The following is a 19247-nucleotide window of genomic DNA, read 5'->3' as shown; positions in this document are numbered from 1 at the left end:
TGGAAAGCTATTTGCCATCACTTATAGTTCTAGAAAAGGAAAACTATAAAGGTCCGGGGGAAACTCAGAGCTCTGATGGTTCGGAGGCGGGAACTGAGGCCAGAAGGGGCCATGACAAGCTGAGATCCCACAGCAAAGCGGGACCGAGAGCAGGAACAGGGGTCTCCTGGCTCCCATTCCAACTGCCTTTTGACCCTAGCAGGAGACCCAGCAGAGGACACACGACCATCTTGCAAGAGTCAGTGACCACATCCCCAAAGCCTATCACCTTCGAGCACAACTTTCACCAAGCAGTAAGAACCACATTGTTTTTCCTACAGTGATTTCTTCAGGGGCTGAGCAGGACGTTCTGGGAGGCTGGCCGGGTTGGGGCAGCTGCCTTGTCTGATGGTGGAAAACTGTGCTAGGTGAGCTTTTCAAGTTCCTGTCTAGAAATCGAAGCCTTACGATTTGCAGACCTTCTCTCTTAAAAACGTGATTTGGTTTACATGATACATGTGACGATGAAGCGGGGAAAAAATATAAGAGAACCAAAGGCACAGGGTGAACCAAAGGCACAGCCTCCGCCCTATCCCAGTTCTGATTCCCAGAAGCAATCACTTCTAACCCGCTCAGCCTTTTTTTTTTTTTTTCCCTCCCATGGTTCCATATGTCCAGACAATTTATTCATACATTTCTATTTCCTGATTCATCTCTCGTAAACACTACTGACTTCCTGCCCAGGGGAGCGTTTCGTTATCATCACACTCCATCTCCCCCCTCCCGTCATCCCAAAACAGTCCAGTCACACTCTCATCCATAGTTGCCCTGTACACCGTGATCAGGTAAATGCTGTACCTGCAGAGCCAAAGAGTGTACTGTGATTACATTTTTTTCTCTCATACGCTTCTTTTCCCTAATAGGGAAAGGCTTTGCCCTGCCCTCTCTGTGGCTCCATCTATTTCCCCAATTTCTTCAGTTCTTTCTAAATGTGTTATTATTTCAGGATTTCTGTTGCAGAACCCAAGGTGCAAAGCAATGCACAGTCTCAGTTCCAAGCCTGGGATTAGACTCTTCCTTTGTCACGTGCTCTCTCCAGCCAGTTCCTCTCTCCCAGCTCTGTCCTCCTCTGTTCTTTGCGGCCTCAGCAGCTGCTGCCATCACAGGACAAGGAAGACAAACACTCTTCCAGGAAGACCAGCAAATCTGCTTCTCACTGCGACCAGGGCACAGGATGCCAGCATGCTCAAGACAGGGATGCGATAAAGCAGATCCTGGGAGAGGGGGGCAGGGGTGCCCCGAGGAATCATCATCCCACGTGAAATGAAACTCCTGGTGATTAAAAGTCAGGCTGCCGTTTACACAGCGTGTCTTGTGCTGGATCTTCATGTCCACCCTGTGAAGCTGGCAGGGCAAGGTATCATTAGCCCCATTTTCCAGATGAAAGACTGAGGCTCACAAAGGCGTCACATGATGCACCAAAGTTCACAGAGCTGGGACTCTAACCCCTGGTTTTCCAACTCCAAATCCAGGACACTTTTTCCACCACGTGCTTTCCTGCTCCCATCCTTAGGGCCTAATGAAAAATCACCTGTGAGCTAATTAGAGTCATCTCTGTACCTTCGCCTCTGGCTGGATTCCCCTCAAGCCTGCACCAGGCAGGGGGCATTTGGGAAGGCAGCGTCTCTCTGGCCTGGCCGTTAGCTAAAGCTGAGCCATGACCGGGCTAATTAAGAGAGGGCTTGATTAAAAACTGTGTTTTAGTCTTCATTTGTACTAAAAAGAAGTTTCTTGTATTTGTAATCCTATTAGCTCACCAGCCCTGCCAGAGTGTGTGTTGTCTTTATTGATTGACTCGGACACTGGTTTGGACTCTGGATAGAGTTTTTCCCTGATGACTAAAAGAATTTTTCAGACCGACTCAGTTCTGTTTTCTCAGTTTATCACAACGCGCCCTCTTTCCACCCTGAAACTCAGGTGGATCTCACAGGGCTCAACACACGGACTCCTGGACCTTAATTTTGGTGCATTGTAGGTATCTCTGCACAGTATTTTCAGACTGAAGGCCTAAACACTTGCCGTTCTATAAAATACCCATAAAATAATCACATAAAATTATAGAGAACACACAGGATATTGGAACTTAAGTTTTTCGTTTTTTTTTGTGTGTGTGTGTTTGTTTTGCTTTATTTTTTTTATTTATTTTTTTTTTTTTTTTTGCTTTTTGGGGCCACACCTGCAGCATATGGAAGTTCCCAAGCTAGGGGTCAAATCAGAGCTGCAGCTGCTGGCCTACACCCCAGCCATAATGCCAGATCTGAGTACATCTTCATTCTATACCACAGCTCAGGGCAACACCAGATCCTTAACCCACTGGGTGAGGTCAGGGATGGAACCCACATCCTCATGGCTACTAGTCGGGTTTGTAACCCCCTGAGCAACAATGGGAACTCCAAGAATTTTTTTTTTAAGGAAAAAAAATCAGTAGCTGGAATAGAAGGAGCAGCAAATCGGTTTCCTCGAGTAGGAGGGAGCAGCATCCTTTGGGCAGCAGAACTGGAGCAACTAGGGGTGAGAGGGAGGAGGAGGAAGCAGGGAAGGGGCAAGGCACTGAGAGGTGTAGGTGGGGCCATGGAAATGGCACACAGAATGGAGTGTTTGTGGCTCCGGGAATTTCAAGTTCTAAAGGCTGATGGCTTTTTTGAAAAAGGTTGATGGCTTTTTTGCAAAAGGCTGATGGTTTGAGATAAGGGCCAGTACTCCCAGAAATGTCCATCCAGACGGCAGGTAACAAACAGGACACGCCAAGAACTGGCATCTCCTCACTGCCTCCTAAGAATAGGCGCTGTCTGGCCATGCCTTGGTCCAGTGCGTGACTTGAAATATGCGTGTGTGTGTGTGTGTGTGTGTGTGTGTGTGTGTGTGTGTGTGTGTGTTGCATGTCCAGCACTGAGTATGGCGATCCTGCTGGTGACTCATTGGTCCTTCCTCCCCCAGAAGCAACATTTGATCCGTCATTGATGGTGGGACAGCAGCAACAGAGTCTTACAGAGGAAGAGAAGCTCAAGGGGGACCCAGCCCCAGGGGGCGTGAGCGTCCCCTCCCCTTCCTAAAAGCACAAGTCCTGGAGTTCCTGTTGTGGCTCAGCCATAATGAACCCAACTAGTATCCATGAGGATGCAGGTTGGAGCCCTGACCTTGCTCAGTGGGTTAAGGATCCGACCGGCATTGCCGTGAGCTGTGGTGTAGGTTGCAGACTCAGCTCACATCTGGCATTGCTGTGGTTGTGGTGTAGGCTGCAGGTATAGCTCCGATTTGACCCCTAGGGGAAAAAAAAACAACAACCCAAGTCCCCTCGGCAGGGAGCCCCAGCCCTACCTTGTTGCTCAAAAGAAGCTGTTTTGGCTTCGGTCCATGCTGTGCAGGGAACAGGAGAGGACATGCTGTGAGGCTGACAGCTTGGCCTGCCCCCTCTATCCCCACCCGCAGGAGTTCTTCCTACAATTTAAACCACGGCCCATTTTCAGCTGAATGGGAGCCTTTTCCCGGAATTGTAAGCAAAAGGACAAGCCTGAGGTGTGGAACCTGAGATGCTGGGTGTCAGAGGTGGGGCCGGCTCCCCAGGCCCGGGGGGTGCTCCACCCGGGGGTGCTCCACCCAGAGCTGCTGCTCGGAAGGCAAGGGGGGCTCCGGGCATTGGGGAGCAGTCACCCAGGCCACAGGGAGGTCCACTCTGGAGCTGGTGATTTTAATCCCCATTCTGGACCCCGGCCCACTGCTCACAGCACTCAGAGGGGACAGGCCTATCCTCAGGAAGGCAGAGGTCAGCTCAGCCTCCTGCCCTGGGATCCGGACACCAGCCAGCCAGGAATCGTCAGGCGTCCAAGATGCCCTGGAGATGGCGGAAGCCCCTTGGCCCTGGGTGGCCCAGCTTTGTGCTCACTGTGGCTGGGGCTTCTGGGCCCAAAGCCAGTACTTGGCTCTGCCCAGAAATGGCAACAGACAGGACACTGGCATTGGGCCGTGCTCCAGGGCAGAAGCCACTCAGGATGATTCTGCCTGTGCGGGCCTGAGTCTTTCACTCCATTAGAACAATAATACCCACTACATCGACCACAGTGAGAGCCAACAGTTATTGCCTAGTATGTGCCAGGCCCTGTTCCAAGCTCATACCTGTATTAACTTACTCATTCCTGTGAAACCCTCTGATGTAGGTGCTATAAGTAGCCTCATTTTATAGGTAAAGAAAATAAGGCTCAGAGAGGTTAAGCAACATCCCCAAGATCACACAGCTGGTCAAAGCTGGAGCTGGGATTGGAAGTTAGACAATCTGGCATCAGAGAAACCTCTACGTTGCCCACCCTACACCAAATGTATCTTCCCCTTTGGGATGCCGTTATCCTCCAGCCTGATCAGGAGATGGGTCCAAAGTCCTGGGGCTGCATGTGGCTTTGGATGCTGGCCATCACCACATGTCATTACACAAGGACCCACAAGGTAGGACATACACTGTGAAGAACCCTGGGGACAAGGGAAGCAGAGCCCAAAATCACCCACGAGTCCTCCAGGCTGAAAGCCCTTCCCTTCACCGCGCTCAGGGTGAACACCTGTCAGTGAGGTGACCGCCAGTCAGAGGATGGGTGAGGACTGGGCTCCACTGTGAGGGCAAGAAGTGGACCACTTTGTCCCCATCATCCAGTTAGCAGGTGGCAGAGCCCGGGTCAAACAACAGCCTTTGCATTATTAGCCTCTCACCCACTGTTTAATTTTTCAAAATTTATTTTTTAATTTTCTTTCTTTCTTTCTTTCTTTCTTTCTTTCTTTCTTTCTTTCTTTCTTTCTTTCTTTCTTTCTTTCTTTCTTTCTTTTTTTTGGTCTCTTTAAGGCCGAACCTGTAGCATAAGGAGGTTCCCAGGCTAGGGGTCGAATTGGAGCTGCAGCTGCCAGCCTACACCACAGCCACAGCAACATGGGATCCGAGCCGCATCTGTGACCTACACCACAGCTCACAGCAATGCTGGATCCTTAATCCACTGAACAAGGCCAGGGCTCAAACCTGCATCCTCGTAAATGCTAGTCAGATTCATTTCCGCTGTGCCACAACGGGAGCTCCTCTCACCCAATGTTTTAACATGGAAGCAGAGGTCCAGCTGTGGTGCAGTGGATTAAGAATTCAAATGCTGTGGCTCGGGTACAGGTTCGATCCCTGGCCCAGCGCAGTGGGTTAAAGGATCCAGCATTGCCACAGCTACAGTGTAGGTCGAAGCTGAGGTTCGGATTCAAACCCTGGCCCAGGAACTTTCCTAGCCCATTGATATGGGGAAAAAAAAAAGAAAAAGAAAAAAAGGAGCAATTATTCAGGCTGCGAGCATTGATTGCATACACACTGCAATGGGCCCTGGTGACACACGAGTGTGTAAGGCAGGCTCTGTGCCCCCTGGGAGCTGCCAGGTCCATAAAGAACAGGGTGTATGAATAAACAAACATGACCTGATGGCATGTGTGCTGTGAGTACGCAAAGGAAGGTATGACTAGCCCCGAGGTGGAGCGGGGGCGGCATCAGAGGATTCATGGAGGAAGTGACTTCTGGGCTGGGTCTCAAAGGATGGGGCAGTTTGCCAGGCAGAGCCGTGGGGATAGGGTGTTGCAGGCAAAGGAACAGGCTGCTCCGAGGCACCGAAGCATTACCAGTGTCAGCAGGGTGTGAGCTGGACGGGGCCTGGAGCCGAGTCAGAACTCGGAACTCGGCCTGGTGAGAAGCCTGATGGGGCCTGGGAGTTTGAACATTATCCTGGAGGCAGTGGGGAGATGGGGAAGGCTTAGAAGTTCTGTCTCTAGAAGAAAAACATTTCACTCTCAGGAGGATGAATTAGAAGGAGGTGAACTGGGGGAAGCTGATGGGGCCTGGTGAGAAACAGAGAGGGTTTGCAGGAAGGTAAAAACTGAGAAGTGGGGAGCTCCCTGGTGCCTCAACGGGTTAAGGACTTGGCATTGTCACTGCTGTGGCTCTGGTTTCATCCTTGGCTTGGGAACATCTGCATGCCACAGGCGTGACAGAAAGAAAAATAAGAGAGAGAAAAGGAAGAAGCAGAATCAGTAGGACCCGGTGATGGGTAGAGGGTTGGGCAAAGGATTCTGGGGGCCCAGAGGGGATGTGGGTGCCACCAATGTGCTTGGCTTGGAGCAGAAAGAGCACATTTGAGAGACGAGGGAAGCAGTTCATCTGGTGTTAGAAACGTCAGGTTACCAATGGCAGAAATGCGTTCAGGCAGGTGGCAATACAGGTGGCACTGTCACCCAGGAGAAAACAGGAGCCGGGAACAGAAATCCCCGCGTCGTGGGTGTGCGGATGGGAGACACAGTTGCTAGTAGCTGAGACAGGAGAGAGTGGCAAGAGGGCATCAGGATGGAAAAGCCGCTCACTGGCAACTTGGGAATAACAATTTCAGTGAAATAAACTAAAGCTTTCTCCCTCTCTCTCTTTTTATTTTTATTTTTTGGCTGTGCCGGCAGTATGTGGAAGTTCCTGGGCCAGGGACTGAACTCACAACACAGCAGTAGCCAGAGCCACACCAGTGACAATGCTGGATCCTTAATCCACTGTACCACCAGGGAACTCCTAATTTTTTTTTTCTTTTTAGGGCCACACCTGCGGCATATGGAGGTTCCCAGGCTAGGGGTCAAATCAGAGCTGCACCTGCTGGCCTCCACTGCAGTCACAGCAAGGCAGGATCTGAGCCATATCTGCAACCTACACCACAGCTCACTACATGCTTGATCGTTAACCCACTGGGCAAGGCCAGGGATTCAACCCACATCCTCATGGATACCAGTTGGGTTCTTAACCCACTGCACCACCAGGGAATTCCCCAAAGCCCTTCTTTATCTTTCTCCTTATAGCACCTCTCATGACCTGATGTTATGTTATAGTTGCTGACTTGGGGGTTGACTCTCTCCGGTGCCACAGTGTCCGGGACCTGGCAGGTTTCTGCAGGTCGATATTCTCAGCTTTTAAGACAGTGCCTCCTTTCTAGATGGAGCTCAATAAATGTGCTGAAGGAAGGATAGAAAGAAGGGAGGGAAGGAGGAAGAGAGGGAGGGAAGGAGGGAGGAAGGGAGCCAGATTCCAAGGGGCTAAAGCACTAAGAAGTCAAAAATGGAGCCAGACTTTTCCTTCCAGTCTGGCAACGCAAGAAGGAAGAAATATTTCTCAAGGCTCTGGGGTCTCTTCCCACAGAGAAAACACCAGGCCCAGCTGAGCTTCACTGGTGAATTCTGCCAAATACTTAAGGAAGAATAATAACAACTTTCTATATAACTCTTCCAGAAAATCCAAGAGAAGGGATTAGATCCCAACTCATCCCATGAGGCCAGCGTTACCCTGATCCCCAAACCAGGCAAGATATTCTGAGACAGGAAAAATGCAGGCCAGTCTTTCTCATGTTCACATGTTCAAAAGGTACTAACAAAAGCTCCGCAGATGCAATCCTAGTAAGACATGGAATTTATTTTCCCATGCACTGAGCCTGGCTGCCCTTGTGATTTTTTCTTTTTTTTTTTTTCTTTTTTTTCTTTTTCTTTTTTTTGCCGTACCCACAGCATGCAGAAAGTCTCAGACCAGGGCTCAAACCTGTGCCACAGCTGTGACAATGCCCCCCACCCCCGCACCCCCTGGGAACTCACTCTGCCTTGTGATTTCATTTATCAGTAGAAGGCAGCAAAAGTGCCGCTGTGCCAATGCTGAGCCCAGGCTGCAGGAGGCCTGTCTGCTCAGCTACCACGTGGATGCACCCAGCCTGGCCTGCTGGACGGTACATGAGATTACACGGAACAGAGATGGGCTTTTCTAGCAAAGGCCACCGGAGACCAGCCAGCCCCCAGGTGGCTGCAGACACGTGAGAGAGCCCAGCTGAGCCCAGCCCCTACCGCCCACCTGCAGAATCAGGAACTAAATAAATTTTTTCTCTCTTAAGCCATCACAGCCTCAGAGACGTTGCAGGCTCAGTTCCAGACCAGCGCAATAAAGCAAATATCGCCTATAAACTTACATTTACACTACACCACAGTCTATTAAGGGTGCAAAAGCATTACGTCTAAAAAAAAGTACATACCTTCATTCTAAAACACGTTATAATAGACATTGCTAACCATCATCTGAACCTTTAGCAAGTCACAGTAGTAAAATCAAAGATCACAGATCATGTAACGAATACAATAATGAAAAATTTAAAATATTGCAAGAATTACCAAAATGCGACACAGATACAAAGTGAGCAAACACTGTTGGAAAAAAAAAAATGGCAACAGGAGTTCCCATCGTGGCGCAGCAGAAACAAATCCGACTAGGAACCATGGAGTTGTGGGTTCCATCCCTGGCCTCACTCAGTGGGTTAAGGATCTGGCATTGCCATGAACTGCAGTGTAAGTCGAAGACAAGGCTCGGATCAGAGCTGGTGTTGCTGTGGCTATGGTGTAGGCTGGCAGCTGTAGCTCTGATTAGACCCCTAGCCTGGAAACCCCCACATGCCATGAGTGTGGCCCTAAAAAGACAAACACACACACCAAAAAAATGGTGACAACAGACTTACCCAATGCAGGGCTGCCACAAACCCTCAATGTGTAAAAAGCACAATATTTGCAAAGCACAATCAAGCAAAATGCAAGGAAACGAGATATGCCTGTGCATTTGGGGACGGTTTGTTACACAGCAAGAGCTGACTGATACAGAGGAAACACTGCATTGTTAGATTCAGGGTTCCTCAAAGACAGAAACCAAGTCTTACTCATCCCCAGTGCCTGAGGTTACTCAGCAAACATTTGTTGAGTGTCTGCTAGTTTCCACAGCTTCGGCAGAAGAGTTAATAACTGCCACTCTGCCAATGACTGCTGTCTGACCCCGTCAATTAAAGAGCTCCATGCTGGCTGCTGTCATCCAAGGAGCTCCCTGTAATTAAGACACTCGGCAAACCCACACCCCAGCCTGGAAAGGGCCAGTCCCTGCAGGCACACATGTCAGTGTGGGGCCGGGGTGGATTGGGATTAGCAGGCTGGGGTGAGGCAGGTGTCAGACTCGGGGTGCTCGTCATCTTCACAGCCGGCAGCGTAGGAATGTTCCTGCCTGCACAGAGCGCCGTGTGTTGTAACGCCCAGGAGATCAGGGCCAGTCGCTTTCACAGCCTTTTCCTCTTTCCTAAACTGTCATTTCTGTGGGTGAATTTTGCCAGCAAGTCAGGTGCTGGGAATCACTGCCTGCAACTCAGCCAGACCCAAGGAGCACCAGGACCAGGAAGCCGGGCCTCCACCTCCATGAAGTTAACACACCAAGGGGCCAGAGGGGAGAGGATGAGTGGGAAGTGATGTGTGCAAAATATCGAAGAGCAGAGACAGCCAGACTGGACCATCGTCTGGCAGCCTAATAATGCAGGACCTCAGTTTCCTTATCTTAAATGGGGGTGATGATGGTCTGCCTACTTCCCAGGACCGCAGGGACATAACAGAGTGAAAGTGCTTAGAATGGCATTTGGTACAAAACAGGTGCTATGTACGTGCACCAGTCACAGTCAGCATTATGGTCAAGGAGTTTTAAGACCACCAGGCCCAGCCCGCATCCCCACAAGCCAGCATCCCCTCCTCATTGTGAGAGTCACCAAATGGAAATAAACCTCCCAGCTGTCTCCAGCAGGGAAGATGTACAAACAGACAACAGGCATCTTGGGCATGTGGACAACGAGGGCATATTTCAGGCACTGTCCTCACTGAGCTCATACCTCTATTTCCCCAAATCACTCATTTCTGCACCACCTGCGAATCTCACGTGTATCCATGTATTGCCCATATTACTAGGAGCCTATTCACTTTTCAAAACTTACATCTTTATAAAAGGAAACCTACATGGAAGCAACCTAAACATCCATGGATAGATGAATGGATAAAGAAGATGTGGTGTATACATATACAATGGAATACTACTCAGCCATAAAAAAGAATGAAATCATGCCATGTGCAGCAACATGGATGGACCTAGAGATTTTCATACTAAGTGAAATAAGGCAGAAAAAGACACATATCATATGATATCACTTATCTGAGGAATCTAAAAAAAAAAAAAGATACAAATGAACTTATGTACAAAACAGAAATAGACCCATAGGCAAAGAAAGCAAACTTATGGTTACCAAAGGGGAAAGGAGGGGAAGAGAGATAATTGAGGAGTTTGGATTAATAGATACGTATCACTGTATATGAAACAGAGAGCCAACCAGGACCTACTGTATAGCACTGGGAGCTATAGTCAACATTTTATAATAACCTATAAGGGAAAAGATTCTGAAAAAGAATATATATATTCTTTGTGATACAAGAACATACACACACACACACACACACACATATATGAATCACTGTGCTGTTCATCTAAAGCTAACACAACATTGTAAATCAATTATACTTCAATTTTAAATAAATAAAAATAAGAGGAAATCTGGTATCACAAATGAAATGGAAAGCAAGCCATAAATAGAGAGCGATGGGAAGAAAGACATATAATGAAAAAAAGAACAGGTATTCTTTTCCAACTAGAACTGCTGCTGCTGAAGGCTCTGCGCCCCAGGCCAGCCTGCCCTTTGTTGAAGCAGAACGTCAGGTGTATTTGGGAAGTTTTATTAAAGATACCTTAGCACAAACCTGAGATTTTCTCCTTGGAGGGTTGGAAGGGAATTAAAAAGGGAATGATTTAAAAGAGCTCCCATCTTATTCAGTGCTGTGTGTCTGGTCCATCTAAAGCATCTGTGATCATTAATTTTCTGTGTCAGTCTGGCTGGGCCAGAGTTTCTGTGACAGTGTCTTTGGAGGAGATTCACACTTTCTTTTTGGGGGGGGGCACTCCCCTGGCAGTTCCCAGGCCAGGGAGCAAACCTGAACCACAGCAGTGACAATGCTGAATCTTTGACTGCTAGGCCACCAGGGAACTCTGAGATTAACATTTAAATCAATGAACTTTAGGAGTTCCTGTCCTGGCTCAGCAGAAATGAATCTGACTAGCATTCATGAGGACACAGGTTTGATCCCTGGTCTTGCTCAGTGGGTTAAGGATCCGGCATGGGTGTGAGCTGTGATGTAGGTTGAAGACACGGTTCGGAGCCCGTGTTGCTCCTACTCCTACTCCTCCCTGGGTCCTCAGCACGCCAGCCTAGCCTGCTGGCTTTGGACTCACTAGTCTTCCTAATTGCAGGAGCTAATTCCTTAAAACAAACCTCTCTCTATTATGCATATATATATAACATATATGTACTATATATTATAATGAATATTATATAGAATATACATGAGCACACATACATGCATATATATATATATTATAACAATATGTTATATGCACACACACACAAACACACAGACACATCCTATTGGTTTTGTTTCCTGGAGAACCCTAACACAACATCTCTACTGGGGGGCGCAGCCCATACAGACTCACTAATCTAAGAGCCGGCAGGTCATGCCCCTTAATTAGGGGTTTGGGGGCACCAACAGGAAGAGACACCTTCTATTAAATACCCAAGACCAAGCAGATGCTGAACCAGCTGGGGAGCCATCCCTGTGAACTTGTAATCACACTGTAACATTTCCCCACCACCAGGTCCCAGGGACTGCGAGGGTGCCCTGCTGGAAAGAAAGGCAGCCCCCCCAAACCTCTTGCCCTTCCAACTGGGGCATCTCTGATGACGCTGCATCTGCAGCTATGACACTGTCCGGCCATGGAATTGGGACACTGACCCCACACAATGAGAACTGCAGACTCATGCAGTCTCAGCTGAAAGGCGCTGTGTAATCCTGCAGAACCGCCCCTGCCCACAGCCTCTGCCTGGATTATTTTTATCGCAGCCAGTTTCCATCTGTACGGGGACCAGGATTGGAGACCTCACCGCTTCCCAACACAGCACCTGCTTATTGGGCCCTAAACATTAGAAGAAGGTTCCCCAACTTCAGACACTGGCTGAGCACCTTCTCAAGTACCCCTGGGAGACTGTACTTATTTGTCTTTAAATAAACCCACTCTCTGACAAAGACACGTATTTCAAAAAGAAATCTTTTGGCTCCTGGGAGTGGAAAATCAGCAGGACCTACCGCAGAGATGGATGGTGAAAATTAATATCCCCCCCAAAAAAAGTTCACAAGTTCTAGTTCAATGCTGTTGTCCATCAAAGGGCTAAGGGCAGACCTGCTCTGTCTGGTTAAAGAAGAAAAAGTGGAGTCACAGAGGCATCTTCCCCTTGATGGAATCCGAAGAGCTGAAACACACTTTCTCGCTGAGGGATTTTATGTCATTTAATGTCTTATCCCGCAGCACCTAAAAACCAGCCTTACAGAGGGCTCTGCCTTCCACAGATTCTGGTTCTCTCTGGGGGGTCCCCGGGTGCCCCTCATCCCTCCCCACCATCCCCCCCGCCCACTCACCTGGGTCCAGCCTATTCCAGGACCAGGTCCCAGATGGGGCCTCGCTCAGATCCAGGACACCTGGCCCCCAGCAACCTGCTCTAGACCTGTAAGAATTTCACCAGTGGAAGCTCCTTAGAAGCCAGAGTAGGACAGGACCAGGCACTCAATTAAAACCCGGGGAAGCAGAGAAACTGGAGCCCTCGGCCGCCGCTGCTGGGAACTACGATGGTGCAGCCACTTTGCGAAACAGTCTAGCTGTTCCTCAGATGATGACACATGGGGCTGCAGGACCACAGTCACGCCACTCCTGGTAAATAATACCCAAGAGAAATGAAAACACATGTCCAGCAGAAACTTGGACATGAATGTCTGGAGCGGCATTATTCACAAGAGCCAAAGGGTGGAAACCACCCAAATATCCATCAGCTCATGAGTAGATAAGCCAAATGGGTTACATCCACACAGCAGAGTATTATTAGGCCATGAAAAGGAAGGAAGGCCTGACAAAGGCTATAACACGGATGAACCTTGAAGTCATGACGCAAGTTAGAAGAAACCAGACCCAAAAGATCACACAGAGTATGATTCCACTTATACGCAACTGCCAGAAGAGGCAAATCCATTAGAGACAGAGAGCAGGTGTGTGGTTAACTGGGGCTCAGAGCGATGGGAAAATAGGAGGGTGACATCTAAGGGGTTTGGTGGTTTCTTTCTGTGGGGATCCGATGTCCCCAGATTGACCATGGCGATGGTTACACATATACGTGGATTATACTAAAATATAGTGAGGTGTACACTTTGAAAAATTCATCAAGAGAGAGATTTGAAAAATAAAACAGAGGAGCTCTGAGTTCACTGGGGGCTGGTATTTCAACACCTACACCCCTGAGAGCCCTCTGCGGCCCCTGAGGTGGGAGGGAGGGTAAGACCCACCGGTCAGGAGCCAGGGCCTTGAGCTGGTTGGAGCAAGAAGTCCCGCCCTGCTTCTCCCCCCATGGGGCCCAGAGGTGACCATCCCACACGTGCAAGTGACCAGCTACCCCCAGGCCTGGGATGGAGCCAGCCCCTCCTTTTTGACCCTGAGAAGTGGGGAGCATGTGACCCCATTTCCAAGCCATCTGCCCCAAGCATACAGTAGGCGTCTCACACAAGGACATGGGGACACGGACCACTCAGTCTTTTTTTTTTTTTTTTTTTTTGCTTTTTAGGGCCACACTCACAGCATATGGAGGTTCTCTGGCTAGGGGTCGAATCAGCTACAGCTGCCGGTCACAGCCACAGCCACAGCCACAGCCACAGCCACGCGAGTTCCAGGCCACGTCTGTGACCTACACCCCAGCTCGTGGCAATGTCGGATCCCCGACCCACTGAGAGAGGCTAGGGATCGAACCTGCATCCTCATGGATATGAGCTGCATCCGTTTCAGCTACACCACAACAGGAACTCCGGACCACTCAGTCTTGACCCCACACAGCACCCAAACGAACTGCTGGATGAGTCAGTACCCCAAGCAGTGCTCTTCCTTCACTCCATCGGACCAAGCTTGCTCCCCGCCCCCACCCTGGGCACCAGGATGTCAGCATGAACCATTCCCTGTCTGGAAAGTTCTTAGATCTGGGAGTGATGGGCTCCTTCCTTCAGCCTCAACTCCACAGTCCCCTCCTCAGAGAAGCCCTCCCAGAATATCCAATCTAAGTGACCATATTTTATTTTCTTGAAATCACTCAACATCATCTGCTCTTTTCTTCTTCTGTTTTGTTTTTTGTTTTTAGTTTTTACTTTTTAAAAATTTTGCCCGTTCCCACGGCATGAAGAAGTTCCAGGGCCAGGGTTGAACCTGCGCTACAGTAGCAACAACACTGGATTCTTAACCCCTGAGCCACCAGGGAACTCTGCTCTTTTCTTCTTAATCTTTAGTCCCTTCTTTTCTTTCTGTCTCGTCCCTCTAGACTGGACTTACGTCAGTATGGTCACGGCTCTATCTCCAGTGTGCCCACCAGGAAGGAGAGGAGGTGACGACTGCGAGTGTCCAGGGAGAGGGGCTCATAGGTGATGAAGGCCAAGCACCTTTCTCTCCTTGAGGATCTCAGAGGGGGAAGGGGGGTGCCCAGCTCTGAATCAGGAGCATGAATATTCTGAGGCTCATCATCCCCTGCCTGGAAAGGGCAGAAAACCTGGGGCGACAAGGGGGAGGGTTGGGGGGTGGATTTAGGCCAGGCCCCAGGACATCCCTGGGGCCACAAGCCTGAGAAATAGGGAGCATGACTTCCCAGGCATCTCCAGGCTTCTCGAAACTTCCAGGAGAAGGGAAAGCTGTGAGTCCTTAGCAGCCAATCCTCACCACAGAGGGGGGTGGGCATAGCACCCAGGAAAGGGGACCTGGTGGGGCAACAATGGTGTCAGCATCACCGCCAGTATCATTTCTGCCCTGGCTGTGTACCACCTGTGCTATTCATTACCCATAAGTGTCTCTAAAACACATCGGCGTGAGGCGATGAATGTTTAAATGCGGATTATATCATAAATGGAAAAGTAGTACCATATGCCAAGTGACTGACATTTTAGTAATACAGTTTTTTAAAAAAATATGAGCGCATTACAGTTTGGAACCCTGCCTGCATGCTATAGAAATCATCTCCAAATGCATGTGGGTGTGCACACCATGATCTGGGCCTGCCAATGATTAAACCTCCTTCGGGCTCGGCCTAGAGGAATGTGACCTCGTGTCACTCTGACATAAAGGGGTGCTGACAGTGCCACTTGGGCCTGATGCTGCTCCGGCCCGAATCAACTGCAGGAGAGGGGGAGGGAGCAGCTGCCGCAAGCCCCTCCCATTACCCTCCCGCCCCCACCCCTGCCGCCTTCAGCGGGCTCCTCCCCTAAGGCGCGGGGGGCGGGGCCACCTTCTGCCACGCCTCCAGGCCGTGGCTAAGAGCGGGAAGCGGAGACTCCAGGGGGCCGCCCTCTCCCGTCTATCCACACAGCCCTTTATTTGTTGAGCACTTAACTGCGCACTTAACTCTGTGCTGCATGCAGGAGGGACCAGGGCAAGCTTAACAGATCCGGTCCCTGCACAGCAAAGACCATGAAAAGTAATGCAAGCGATTAACCACTTGGACCCAGGGTTCTTGTCTGAAGCTGGGTTCCCAGAACTCCCTTCTCTGTTCCACACACACCTGAAACACGGGAATCAAAGTGGTTTTGGCCAGGGGAGGGCTGGCTTTGAGTTCTGTTCTCTGCGACCAGGCTGTTAAGGGAAAAGGCCCCTCGTGCGGTGCTGGACCCTCAGAGCTGAAACAGCTGACTTTGGAGGAAGAACACGGGCGTCCAAGGCACCCACTGGCACTTCTGCAGCAAAGGAACTGTCTTGGCTCCAAGGGCTGGGTCAGTTTCAAGAGGATGCTCTGCCTGTTTTTAAAAAGAGGGATGCGGCAGGATACAGGGTCTGTGAGGCTGCGAGACTTGGCTTCAAATCTTAATGCAAAACGGTTGACTCCATTTTTTCATCTGCAGGGCAGGGACAATGATATTCCTCACCCCATAGGGGTGTTGTTCATTTTAAATGAGAGAGAGGATGTAAAGCACGTGGCCCAAACAGCTTTGCACCCCAGCAGTGCTATTGCGAGAGCAGTGCTAAGTTCCTGCTTTTAATACTGGCAAAATCTAAGTCATCTCCTACTTTCAAACACCATCCTAAAAACACAGTTCCAGGCCCAGGTCTTTATGTGTCTCTCTGAATTCTCTTCGAAGCCCCAGACCCCCATTCCCAATGGTCTCCTAGACACCTTGCCAGGGATCTCATACCAGCCCTATTAACACACACACACCCTAACTGCACAAACACTGCCCTCTCTCCAGACCACAACTTGTCTGTAAAAGGCACCCCCGGGGGGCAGGGGCATAAAGGGATGCTCCAAGGGGAGTATTCCCCCGGGGGCTGGAGGGCACCTCCTGATCACATCCCTGCCCCTGGATGACTGCCCAGCCCCTACCTAATCTCTGCACCAAGCCCCCCATCTCCTAAAGCTCCCCACCCCCAAACCTGCAAGACTACCAGATTCAGAGACTATTTCACTAGTGTCGAACTTCAGGTATACACATACCCGGGAATATATTCTCTCAGTTACAAGCAAGGCTGGAGGCCGAGCTCGCATTCCCTCCTCTCCCCTCTCCCCACAAGCAGCCACATGGATCCAGTCTGAGTATCCTTCCAGACCTGTCCTTGCAAACACATCATACATAAGAGGCCATGGGAATACGGCTACTTTCCACATGCAGAAGCTCCTGGGCCCAGGATGGAACCCAAGCCACAGCTGGGACCCAAGCCACAGCAGTGACAATGCCAAATCCTTCACCTGCCAAGCCACCAGGGAACTCCACTTGCTCTTGTTTTCAAAAAAATTCAACAGTGTCTTACAGATCGTTCCATATTAGTGTACAGAGATGAACCTCAGGTTTCCTTTTCTCTGCAATGTAACTTTTTAAAAATTTTAATTGAAAATATAGTTGACATGTTAGGTTAATATGTTAGTTTCAGGGGCACTACACAGTGATTTGACACTTGCGCATGTCAGGAAATGACCACCATGGGTCTGGCAGGTCCTTATGTCCCATGACTTATTTATTTAGTAACTGGAGGGCCGTACCTCTTAATCCCTTTCACTTATTTTGCCCCTCCCACCCCCTTGAACCTTGTTCTTTTTTGGTTTTGTTTTGTTTTGTTTTTTTGGGGTTTTTTTTGTTCTTTTGCCTTTTCTAGGGCCGCTTCCCACGGCATATGGAGGTTCCCAGGCTAGGGGTCCAATCGGAGCTGTAGCCGCCGGCCTACACCAGCGCCACAGCCACACGGGATCCGAGCCGAGTCTACAACCTACACCACAGCTCACAGAAACGCCAGATCCTTAACCCACTGAGCAAGGCCAGGGATCGAACCCACAACCTCATGGTTCAGATTCATTAACCACTGTGCCACAACGGGAACTCCCTTTTGGGTTTTTTTTTGTTTTTGTTTTTGGTTTTGGTTTTTGGCCTCACCTGAGATACACGAAAGTTCCTGGCCCCTCACCATAGCAGTGACCCGAGCCACAGCACTCGCAATGCTGGATCCTTAACCCACTAGTCCACCAGGGAACTCTTTGTTCTTTTTAACCTCTGTGAAATACTCTATCATTTGACCGATGGATATTTAGGTTGCTTCTAGATTACTTCCACTTTTTTCCTTCCTCTCTTTCTTTGTCGTTCCAGCACTGCTCTGTGAACACCATCAGGCCTGCCTCCCTAGCCAGGTTCAGGGAGAGTGCTGTGGAGGGAAGTCCCTTCACCTCTGCCCTCCCAGCGGCCCCCAGTCCCTGCCCTCCATTCCCACGCCTTGCACTGGGGGCAAACTGGACACCCACTGCTTCTCAAGCAGGGCTTCTGCCTCCCCCTCTGCCTTTTCCCTCCGAGTTCCCTTCTGCATACCCGGAAGCACTGCTGCTCAGGGAAATCCTAGGGACTCTTCCAAGCCCTTCTCTAGTCCTTAAGGAAACTCTTGCACACCCCGCCATGGGCTTCCCCAAAACTCCACCTTGTGACCCTGGTCCTGACACGTCCATCCCCAGCCTCATCACTCTCTTTTTTTTTTTTTTTTGTCTTTTTGCTATTTCTTTGGGCCGCTCCTGCGGCATATGGAGGTTCCCAGGCTAGGGGTTGAATCGGACCTGTAGCCACTGGCCTACGCCAGAGCCACAGCAACGCGGGATCCGAGCCACGTCTGCGACCTACACCACAGCTCACGGCAACGCCGGATCGTTAACCCACTGAGCAAGGGCAGGGACCGAACCCACAACCTCATGGTTCCTAGTCGGATTCGTTAACCACTGCGCCACGACGGGAACTCTCTCATCACTCTCTTTGCTGGATTGTAACCTCCTCTGAGGAGAGAGAAATCCCCCTTTGATGATTCAGCTCACTGCCCAGAGTTCCTTAATAACACCCATCAAGATGAAAGGGGGCAACCCAGCCCCTCCCTCGGCTTCCCTTGGGTTCAAGCAAACCACAAGCCTCTCAAGCCACTTCCACAGACATCAATACACCGACTCCTCTGATCCCTGGAGCAACCATCCAAGTCTCTGACCCACATCAGAGATGGGGAGGCTCCCTCGGAAGCTGAGCGGCAGGTTAGGTCTGAAGCAGGACATCTGGGCCTCTCTGCAGAAGAGGAGCTTGGGCGGGAGCTCACAGATATTTCGGGATTAGTCCTGTTGTCAAAAGGGTGAATGTCCCAGCCAAAGGCAGTCACTCCCAGACTAAGATTTTTGCCAAATCCAAGGATCACCTGTGCTTATGAATGGCATCCTTCCATTATTTAAAGAATGCTTCAAAGTTCAAAGAATCAACTTTAGTTTCATCCTATTCAGTAGATCTTTGAAACTATGGGTTCGTGTGATTTTTTTTTTTTTTTCAAATACCAAGACAGAAAAAGACATAACTTACTTTTTTTTTTTTTTGGTTTCATGTTCGGCTGTGACCTTTTTTGTCTTTTTAGGGCTGCACCTGTGGCACATGTAAGTTCCCAGGCTAGGGGTCAAATTGGAGCTGCAGCTGCTGGCCACAGCCACAGCCACAGCCACGGCCACACCAGATCCGAGCCGTGACTGTGACCTACACCACAGCTCACGGCAATGCCAGATCCTTAATCCACTGAGTGAGGCCTCATGGATACTAGTCCAGTTTGGATATGACTCCAGTTTGTTACCACTGCGCCACCACAGGAATTCTGCCGCAGTAATGATCTGGGTTACTGCCAGTGATAACACACTTTGGGAAACATTTATTAGAATAAGATAAATGAG

At 49.8% G+C, this 19247-nt stretch overlaps 1 protein-coding gene across 3 annotated transcripts in view; it reads right to left on the bottom strand.

Moving 5' to 3' along the window:
• The window catches only part of EMP2 (epithelial membrane protein 2), a 39614-nt gene that overhangs the window by 15579 nt on the left and 4788 nt on the right, over positions 1–19247 (bottom strand). Inside the window, exon 2 of one of the 3 annotated variants that reach the window (XM_047780519.1) lies at positions 15055–15822. The exons of the other annotated variants lie outside the window; for them this stretch is intronic. Within the exon in view, the coding sequence (XP_047636475.1) occupies positions 15468–15822 (355 nt within the window). The 3' untranslated portion in view covers positions 15055–15467. Of the gene's footprint in view, positions 1–15054; positions 15823–19247 lie in introns of those variants that run through there. 3 annotated transcript variants of the gene reach the window in all.

The sequence above is a fragment of the Phacochoerus africanus genome, chromosome 5, assembly GCF_016906955.1.
Source record: "Phacochoerus africanus isolate WHEZ1 chromosome 5, ROS_Pafr_v1, whole genome shotgun sequence".
In the NCBI taxonomy this organism is placed as follows: Eukaryota; Metazoa; Chordata; class Mammalia; order Artiodactyla; family Suidae; genus Phacochoerus; species Phacochoerus africanus.
Note: the sequence above shows the minus strand (reverse complement) of the source record. Positions and strands in the feature narration are given on the sequence as shown.